The sequence below is a fragment of the Xiphophorus maculatus genome, chromosome 23 (assembly GCF_002775205.1).
Source record: "Xiphophorus maculatus strain JP 163 A chromosome 23, X_maculatus-5.0-male, whole genome shotgun sequence".
Lineage (NCBI taxonomy): Eukaryota > Metazoa > Chordata > Actinopteri > Cyprinodontiformes > Poeciliidae > Xiphophorus > Xiphophorus maculatus.
In genome coordinates this window covers 7,127,113-7,137,097 of record NC_036465.1, presented here as the reverse complement: position 1 = coordinate 7,137,097, position 9,985 = coordinate 7,127,113, and the positions used below count along the sequence as shown (strand labels likewise).

At 38.4% G+C, this 9,985-nt stretch overlaps 1 protein-coding gene across 2 annotated transcripts in view; it reads left to right on the top strand.

Annotated features, from left to right (window-relative positions):
• The first annotated feature begins 664 nt into the window (after positions 1-664).
• The window catches only part of dlg3 (discs large MAGUK scaffold protein 3), a 119,041-nt gene continuing 109,720 nt past the window's right edge, over positions 665-9,985 (top strand). Inside the window, exons 1-2 of one of the 2 annotated variants that reach the window (XM_023328797.1) lie at positions 665-704; positions 4,898-5,029. In XM_023328797.1, the coding sequence (XP_023184565.1) occupies positions 680-704; positions 4,898-5,029 (157 nt within the window). In that variant the 5' untranslated portion in view covers positions 665-679. Of the gene's footprint in view, positions 705-2,514; positions 2,695-4,897; positions 5,030-9,985 lie in introns of those variants that run through there. The other variant, XM_023328796.1, reaches the window with a different exon arrangement.

Genomic DNA, 9,985 nt, shown 5'->3' with positions numbered 1-9,985 from the left:
CTCGTGTTGTAAATGTTGTCCTCACTTATTGAATATTGTTTTTGTTGATGCTGTTGGTTTACATTTGTGTAAATATAAATACTCACACTGAACTTGCTGCTGTGACACTGGGATTTCCCCACTGTGGGGCAATAAAAGATATTTCTATTTTGTTAGTAAAATAAATAAAGAAATAAGTAAAATTTAAAAATACCAAAAACACAAAACAGTGGATTGAACTCCTGGCAACCATATTGTCATGCTGTTTAATGCACCAATAATTACACTATTTTAAACAATACCCAGTTCCTCTGAAATATAGCTACGCACCTTCTGCTTTTTGTAATTTTATTTATCGTAATGAAGATCTAGCTATAGTGCTTATTAAAAGTATAATCCGAATGTGTTCATATTTTTGCATGATTAATTTTTTTGCAACTATTTATCTGAACATATTTTCAGAGTTGTAATAAAAGTATTTATATTTAATATGCATTTCATAAAGCAACATATTAAAAATGGGATAGAGAATGATTAGAACGTTAAATTCAACCAAAAGACCCGAGATGTTAGTCCTCTTGCCTACATTACCCAGAATGCAGCGCTGCTACCAACCGTTGTGTGGAGATTTGGGTGTGTTATGCTAGTAGCTGCCATGGTAGCGGCTACTGTAGTCTCCATCCGCTAGCCTCCAAGAGGGATGAGGAGCCGGCTAAACAGCACTGGTAAGCAAACTTATTTAAACTACTGACATATTTTATCTGAGACTTTAAACCTGTAGTCTACGATCCCACCTACGGTTGAATCACTTGACCCATTTGACCAGTTAACGTTTTCATTCCTGCAGCTAACCAGCCAGGTTCGTAAAGTCGGTGGAGTTCTCCTTTAAACTGTGATTTATTTCAGCACTACGTTATGTCGCCACAAGATGGCGCGCCCTTCAAGAAGATGTTAACGAGACGACTTCATGTTGATAAAAATAAAAACCGCTCAGCCCTCCTAAGGCTAATTACCGCGGATGATGATAGATAAAACATGGTATAGAATGTAAAGTAGAGAGTTAAATATATTTTTTAAACTCTTACGTACGGCTGACTCAGCGGATCTTTTCCACGATGGCGAGGCAGCGACGCTGAAGTTAGCTTCTGATTCGGCTTCACAGTAAAGGGCTATTTCACAAATTTAAAGGGCTATGAAAAAGATCAACCCTGTTTTAAAAACTAAATACTTGACTTGTTAGACCTGGACGATATTTTATTAAGACATCCCTTTGTAAAAACTATTCCATTTTAAAATGGCCATCCATGCATATTTGACACCCTCACCATCTCTATACTCATGAAACATTCGATTTGGTGAAATTTCAATAAAATACTATAAAATTATACTTTGAATGTGTTTTCAGTGTGGACATGTACTACTAGGTGTAGAATAAATTGGATTTGCTTTGACAGGGTGAAAAAAGTAGACCTTACACCCAGGGATGGTGGAAACATCTGCCTCTAAGCATATGTAATGTTATTTACCTTGCTGTATTTGTTTTAATTAAGTCAGATTTAAGTCCAACTTTTAACTATTCCACTCTAACATGTTCTTATTTAACAATTCAGAGTTGGACTTGCTGGTGTTCTTGAGATATTTGTTCTGCATGAGTACCTGAACTAATTCTGTTCTGCTAGAAAACAGAACCCGTAGTTTTATCAATTACACCACCTGGAAACGGCAAAGCACCACACATTATAGTATCACCACCATGTTTGACTGTGCGTATGTTGCCTTTTTCAATGCTGTGCTAGTTTTATTGAGTATGTAACAGGACGCAAACCTTCTAAAAAGTTCCACTTTTGTCTCGTCAGTCCACTGAATATTTTAAGTCTTGGTCATTAAGATGTGTTTTGGCTAATGTGTCTTTCTCTCTATTGGTTGCATCTGAAACCCATCAATGACTTCCTGGACTTGTTGATGCAATGCTGACAAAAGCCATTGACTTTGTTTCTCGTTCTGTTTTTAAATGTTTCTAAAGCAAAGCATTCGAGATCTTTTGAACTACATCTCACCAGTGTGGTTTGTGAATCTGCACAGATTTTCAGGCCTAGCTTTGGGTAGTAAACTCTGCTTTCAAAAAAAATAAAAATAATTGATTTGTCAAGGTTACGTTATAATTTGAAAACTGCAATTTCATTTATTATATATATATATATATATATATATTCTGTTGTAACAACAGAAGCACTGACATTCACAGTGACTGTATTGTGAAGGACATTTACTTGTGTATATTTATATTGTCCAGGTTAGAGAACTATGAGTGATTCAGATTTTTTAACTAGAGCTCTTTATAGACAGCTGTGCTTTCAAATAAAAACACAACAGAGTGAAATAGCGTTGTACAAATCAGAGGCGAACTTCGCCATCGCGGCGAGGCATGTGTCCAATGGGAGGAGGGACGTGACATGGACCGGGGGCCGATTTGCCCAAAACTTCTGGGAAAGTTAACATGAAGTAAACAGACTCACCCAGTCACATCCCTGCTTCAGTCAGTGGTTCATACTGGTAAAGTCAGTTTGGCAAACTGGGAGCCGCGAGTGGATTTTAAACTGGAGATGTCACTTTTATAAGAAACGCAGTGTTTATTTTTGTTATTTAATCTTGAAACCAAAACATCTTTTGTATAAATGACGTTTCAAGTCGCGCCCTCCATGGTGCATAAATATGGTAAGTACTTCTCCATCTCTCTAATGAGTGTTTCCTGTAAGTTTTAGTTACATTTTCAGGTTGGTGCGTTTCGCATTGCTGAACCCAAGCGATCGTTTTTGTTTTTGCCTCTCTAATCTCAGCTGAAATCTCTGGAGCAACCCGAATTACTTTTTCTGGCCTTTAGGGGTTAAAAAGAGGGGGAAAAGGTCCCGGGGACTTCCACTTCCGGGCTGCGAATGATTTCTAACGGATTTTTTTTCTTTTTGTCCCGATCATCGATCAGTGTTCAGGCTCAGGTATTGCAAGCAGATTTACCTTCGTGATGTGCATCATCTCTCTGCCCTCAACACCCACCGGGTTCAACAACACACAGAGCTGCCTCCGTGAAATATATGCAACTTATTTCTGTCAGTGACAAAAATATAAATGTTTCCTTTTCGGGGTTTCTTTCCCTCAGCTTAAATGCAAGTTTATCGCATTATAGTACAATAAACAATATAACACACTAGTGACTGTAGAATACAGCTTGAGTTTTTCCCTTTTTTTTGGTATTACAACCGCAAATTTTTTAATATATGTAGAAGGTGAGGAGTCTGCAACCTTTATAATTCAAACAACCATTTTTTTTACCTTCAATTCAACTCTTTTTGAACTGCATGTTACATGACCTTTTGAAAACGTAATAATTTTAGATAAATCTACTCAAAAGTGTGTAGAAACTAGTTAAATTTACCCAGGTGCACTTATTTGAGTTTTTGGGGGGAAAAATGTACTTGGAGAAGTAGATTTATGAGACTCTACTTTTTACTTCTAGTTGGGTAATATGAATGAAATACAAATGTATTACTTTTTTATAACTGTAGTTATTCAAATGCTAAAATTTGCACATAATTTATTATTTTTGTCTGTCTGCTGATATCATCTTTAAATATTAAATCATGTATTGTGATCAGACTGCACAAACTGGATTTTTACAAATTTAAAACAGCTTCCCAAATTTTGAGCTTCTCAATACATCATTAGGAAATGTAAAAGACTTCAGCCCAACTGCACAGCTACAGAAACATGGCTGTCCATCTAAGCCCTGAGGCCTGGCAAGATAATCAGAGAGTCATCTAAGAGGCTCCTGGTATCTTTGAAGGAGCTGCACAGATCGAAAGCTTAGGTAGGAGAATCTGTTAACAAGACAAGTATTGGTAGAACACTCTACAAATCTAACACCTATGAAAGAAAGACAAAGAAAGAAAGCAAAAAGAAGTTATGTTTGCTACCAGCCATGTAGAAGAAGGTGCTTTGATCAGATGAGTTCAAAATAACAGTGAGTTCAATTAACAGTGTGTTAATTGAAACACTGTCTATGGAGGAAAGCTAACACTGCAAATAAGCATATTCAAGCATTAGGACTCTCGGGTCCAGTGTGAGACCTAGTTCACACAAAGCTGGATATTTGGGAAAACAAATACATTTTGATGTGCTTTTTGCCATTCATCCACACGGAAACTCAGTGTAATATAACTACAAATATTATTTATAACACCTCTGACCAAAACCAAGATTTGAGAAAACTTGTATTTGTGTTTGCATAGGAAAATAAGCTCCCACGCATTAGTCTGTGACTAAATAATACACTGTATCTAAATACTCACTTTGATATGTTTGCCAATCAACTTTGCCTTGTGTTTAATTAATTTTATATAATTAATACACAATTTAAAGATAGTTCCATTCATATATCTGTCCACATAAATGAACGTATTGGCTCCATGTTTAATTCTTACGGGGAAGTTGTCAGTTTTAAGCAATCTGATTGACTGGCATAGGTTTTAGTTTTGCACTACACTGCCCCCTTTATGGGTTTGGCATGTTTAAAACAACACTCAGGGGCAGATCGTGTTGATTCATCGGTATAAAAACTTTTCAGAAACTTATCCTGTGTGCACTATATATATATATATTTTAAACCAATGTGGTGGAGATATTCAGCAAAGATATACAAAGCTGGTAGAGACAAACCAATAATTGCAAAAGAAAAAAGGAGTGCTACAATGTAAGGAGTCAGAGTGATGAACCACACACATGCATAATTGTTTTTCCTTTTTCAAATATACCCTTCTTCCGTCTGTCATAAAATCTCAGTAAAATGCAGTGTTTGTATTGTGATAAATTGTGAACACTTCAATGTAAAAGTGCTGTTAAGAAATGCACATGTTTTGTGATGCAGACACAGAGAGGGCGGTGGGGCTCCTCAGACAATACCAGGCCAACCTGACCAGCCCAGAGGAGCAGGCCTTGAAGACCAGTGTGGGCAAAGTGTCTGCCATCTTGGGCAGCCAGCTTTTCCAAGCTCTTCTCGGTAAGGAAAACAACACAAAGCAGTTTACTTTGACACTATTCAAGTCTTTACAAACTTTACCCTTTAGCTGAAATTACAGTTGTTTCTCAATATGGACCTTTCAAATGTGGACAACTTATTTTAATTTGTGCAGCTGTCTGCAAACCGAAAAGAAGCAGACAGACAGGGTCACATTTTATTCATTTTTATGGGACGTTAACTAAGTCCACACATTTCCCAATTAAGCTTTATGAAAGAGGCCTTTCAGTGTCCCCCACAAAGGTTTGCTCTATGCCAACCCCCAACTTTGTAGCATTCTTGGATTTTAACGAAACCCTACTAAAGCCAAAAAACTGTTTATATGTACACTAATTGGTATTAATCCAGGACATTCTGGTACATTTCTCACACCGAATTGACCATATATTCTCTTTTGTACCCTATGCTTTGTGAAACTGAACTCACTCTAGTCTTCCATTAAGTTTTTATAACTGCTGTTGTCATTGTTGGTAATGCTAATCCTAAAGTGTTCTCATATAAAGAGCTGCTGTAACCACCTACACCTTCATCACTAGTTTGGTGTTTTGGAAAGAAAAAGAGCTTGAGGGTTCAGGATGAACCTAGCTTTCCTTTTTTTCTTTTTTACAGCAGATAAAACACGTTGCTTCTTTTTAACCAATGGTTCAGTGGTCCCTCTAATTACCACAGCCATGTTATAATGATCCTCGCCCTCGGCTCTGCTATTGCTTCTGCTGACCCACTGCTGCTTCTTTGCTGGGGATCTGAGGGGGAGGGGTGTCATGACTCAGGCAGCAGTTAAAAGAAACACAGCACACTGTTGTTTCTGGTGATGACATACAGAGGGGATTTAAAGTATTGTTTCCTGTGTGAGATTGATGCAAACTCCAGGCATAAGGGCTTGAATTATTAGACTTTTTCCCTTCTTGTTTGACGTCAGGAGGTTGTAGTAGAGGCTAAGTTGCCGTTTCCTGTGGTTTTAAGAGTATATGTCTGGATTTGTCTCAACGCTTGATTGTGCAGCTCAAGTATAACACTAACGCAGACCAAGGAGCAGAGAGCTGGTGTATCGCCTTTAATAAATTGCATGGATTGTCCTCATCGCTGTGTATATTTGAGAATTATCTTGAGAGCTTTGGGTTTTTTGCCTGTGGGAGGTGATCTTCCTCATCACAGAAGAAGGCAAAGAGCCACAGTAGGAGATGAGTAATAGAAACCAGAATAATCAAGTGTTGTTTGTACCTGGTGGGGATGCTGGTAAATCAGAGATGGTACATGTGATGCTCTGATTGCTAGTTGCCTCAGTGTATTATAAGATAAATATTTATTTCCTTAGTCTTTAAATCTCTTCAACCACTTTGACAGCTTTCATTTTACAGCAACTCTAATCTGATACATTTGGCCCTGGAATACATAATTTTTTAAGCTAGCATACTTTGAAAACCGAGTTGTTAAAAACATTAAAGATTAAAGGACTAATGTCTCAGCAAAATCTAGAGAAACTCATCCATGCGTTCATCTTCTGTCGTATTGATTATTGCAACAGCGTCTTCACAGGTCTGTCCAACAAATCAATCAAACAGCTGCAGCTGATCCAGAATGCTGCTGCTCGCGTTCCCACTAAAACCAGGAAGATAGAGCACATAACACCAGTTTTAAAGTCCCTCCACTGGCTCCCTGTAGCTCAAAGAATAGACTTTAAAATACTGTTGTTAGTTTACAAATCACTGAGCAGCTTAGCACCACAATACATTAAAGATCTGCTGTTATTGTATCAACCTTCCAGACCTCTCAGGTTCTGGTTCTGGTTCTGCTCTGCATCCCCAGAACCAGAACCAAACGAGGAGAAGCAGCTTTCAGCATCTATTCACCACAAATTTGGAACAAACTTCCAGAAAACTGTAAAACAACTGAAACACTGACTTCTTTTAAATCTCAACTAAAACCCCACCTGTTTAGAATTGTATTTGAAATGTGATCAATTACAAATTTATTGATGGAACTTGACTTAATGATTGATTCTATATTGTATTGTGTTTCTGTGTTTGTAATGATGTAAAGCACTTTGAAATGCCTTGCTGCTGAAATGTGCTATACAAATAAAATTTGATTGATTGATTCATATCCCTTTGATCCTGATTAAATGCATAATACTAAAAGACACCCCCCACTGCCCCCAAAAAAACAAAAACAAAGAAAAATAGGATAATTCGCTTTTTTTAAGATTAAGGCTGAATCGTATTACTCCCCCTATCATTGCACTTTGGCACTAATTGTAGGTTCTGGTTTAAATTTTCAAACGGGGAATGTGGCCATTCTTTAAAATGGCTTTTATCAAATATAACTGCAACCAGACACTTAGACACCTTCATGACTAGTTTTGTACACCTCACCTTTTGTTCTTGTTATGTGGTGTAAAATCATATTGATTGTTCTTGTTTTAAGTCACTTAGGATTGCTAATATTATTTAGATTACTGTGCAGTTAAATAAGCCTCCATACAAATACAACATTTGTATTAGGAACATACAAATGTTGTGGATTTGTATGTCTCTAATAGGGTAATTTGTAACATTTGAGTTAATTAAAGGTAACCTATTAAACTTTCTTGAACATATTACAATAGGATACGACATGTTCATTACCTTTTTTACACAAAATCATTCTTGGATAATGAGATTTTAGTCCGTTCAGTTCTGCCTATTACAAGCTCCTTTCAGAATGAGCTGTTTTATGGCCTCTTGTCACTTTAAATCAGCGTTTCTCAATTCCAGTCCTCAGGCCCACCTGCCCTGCATGTTTTAGGTGTTTCCCTTCTGTTACACACCTGGATTGAATCTATGGGTGATTAACAGGCTTTTGCAGCACTTGATGGTCATGCAATCATTTGAATCAGCTGTTCTGGAATAGAGGCACATCTAAAACATGCAGAGCAGGGGGGCCTGAGGACTGGAATTGAGAAGCACTGCTTTAAATCCAAATAAGCTGCTGCTAGCCTCCCTCCCAACTCAGTGTTTATACTTGCTTGTGAAAATGGTTGCAAAGAGATGCTCAGTTAAACAACAATCCATCTTTGAAAAGCAGAAGTAAAGCCTCCTGCGCAACCAACAAAAATGCAGCAAGTGGTTTTCGGATGGTAATCTAACAACAAAACACTTGTCTTTTCCAGCAGCCATTGTACAGAGCAAGCAGTGATAAAACCAGCTGACTAAATGTGCTGGAGCTTCTCTTGGGTTGCTAGGTAATGGCGAAGTGTGTATCAAGTATGACATAACAATTGAGAAGTTTTTGAAACAACTCATTTTCCAGACACTAAAAAATATTAACTTGTAAACTTGTAAAAATATTAACCCAGTCCTTTCTTGACTGACCCACCCAGTCAAGAAAGTTACTGGGTGGATTTATAAGAGCTTGGGCTGTGTTTAGAAGTAATTGAGACCAAAATGAAAGTACAGAAACATTGAAAATGGGAACTTTGTATGATAGGTCCCCCTTAACGGCATATCTGCAGACGTATTTCAAGTCAGCACCAGAAAAATACTACTTTCTTGTGTGACGTCATAGAAAAATTAGTTAAAATAGAAGGGTTAGCCAAGGTACCACGATCGTCTAATAATTGTATATGGGTTAAGGATCTTACAATTTGTCTTCTCACCAAACCTAGTAGTAGGGATGAGTTTGGAGAGCCATTATAACATGTTGAACATGGGAAGAATGGAGCTTGGTCAGGGAGAAAGTAGAAAGGTGCCGGTCAACATCGGACCCCAGCGCTAGCATCTGGCCCACTGTGCAGCCCTGTCCAGTCTTGTAATAATACTTTCCACAGGCCTCAGTTTCACCAATGAAATGTTAATGTGAATTTCATAAGCCTGAAAATGTATGTAATTTTGGTCGAGATTATTGACACACAGTGGTGTATTTATAGAAATGAGGTAGACTCAGCGAGGATTAGCTTTTCCAAATCAGGATTCCAAACATTCCTCACAAAGAATCTTCAATCAAGGCCGAGCCTGAGGCAGACAGGAAAATAAATTGCTCTTGGCTGCCATGCCAAACCTCCTCCACAGCTCTCCAGCTCAACCAAGCAGCGTACAAGGGAGGGAACAGAAGAGTAAAGAGAGGCCTGTGGTCGTTTTGTTTCAGGTGCAGGGCTGGAGAGCCTTTTTCCCTCGTTCAACATGTGGTTCTCTTGGAGAAAGGGCGGCTTGCAGGTGCAGTCATTTCACAGCTCTATAATCAGAACACGGCGCAATATAAACATTAGTCATTCTTTTATCCGGTCCTGGTGTGTTTACCTTCACATGCTCAGGGCCATGCGAACTGGTTTCAGTTACAGCATTTTTGCGTTTGTCATTGTGCCAGTGGCTTAAAAGCAAAGTGTCTAAGTTGAGGAAGAAAATAATTAACTCTAGTTTCGGATTGATGTGTCAACACTATGGTAAGGTATATCTTTTAGCTCTATTGTGGCAGTATAGAGGTGTTGCATCCTACGTAGAAGGGTCGCGTATTGGCCACTTGATTGGATGTCTGCACGGTTGCACTGTCACAAACAAAGCTTGCCTTAACTGTGCATCCGTCCTTTTGTTCCAACACACAAGCACATGGTGCAGAGCACTGGGGTGGAGGGAGTTGAGACTGACACACGTTACATTACAGAGGACCCTAAATGCCTGAGGAATGTTTTATTGAGGCTGTGAAAAGGGGGTGAATTGTTTGCCCTGCTTTGAAATTGTGACCTAGTTTTCCATCAGTGTCGTGTGGATTGCTCGTCATCATGTAAAGATCCAGGGGCACATTTTTGTCTGTGTGTGTGATTCACCCTGGCAGGAAGTGGAGAGATGAATCAATCTAAGTCAAAAGGTACATATGACAAAAAGAAGAGGTCTGTGGCTCCCCGATCCTGCATTGAGATGTTAGTCGAAGGTGCAGTTGTGTCTAAAAGACTCCAACCAATATAAT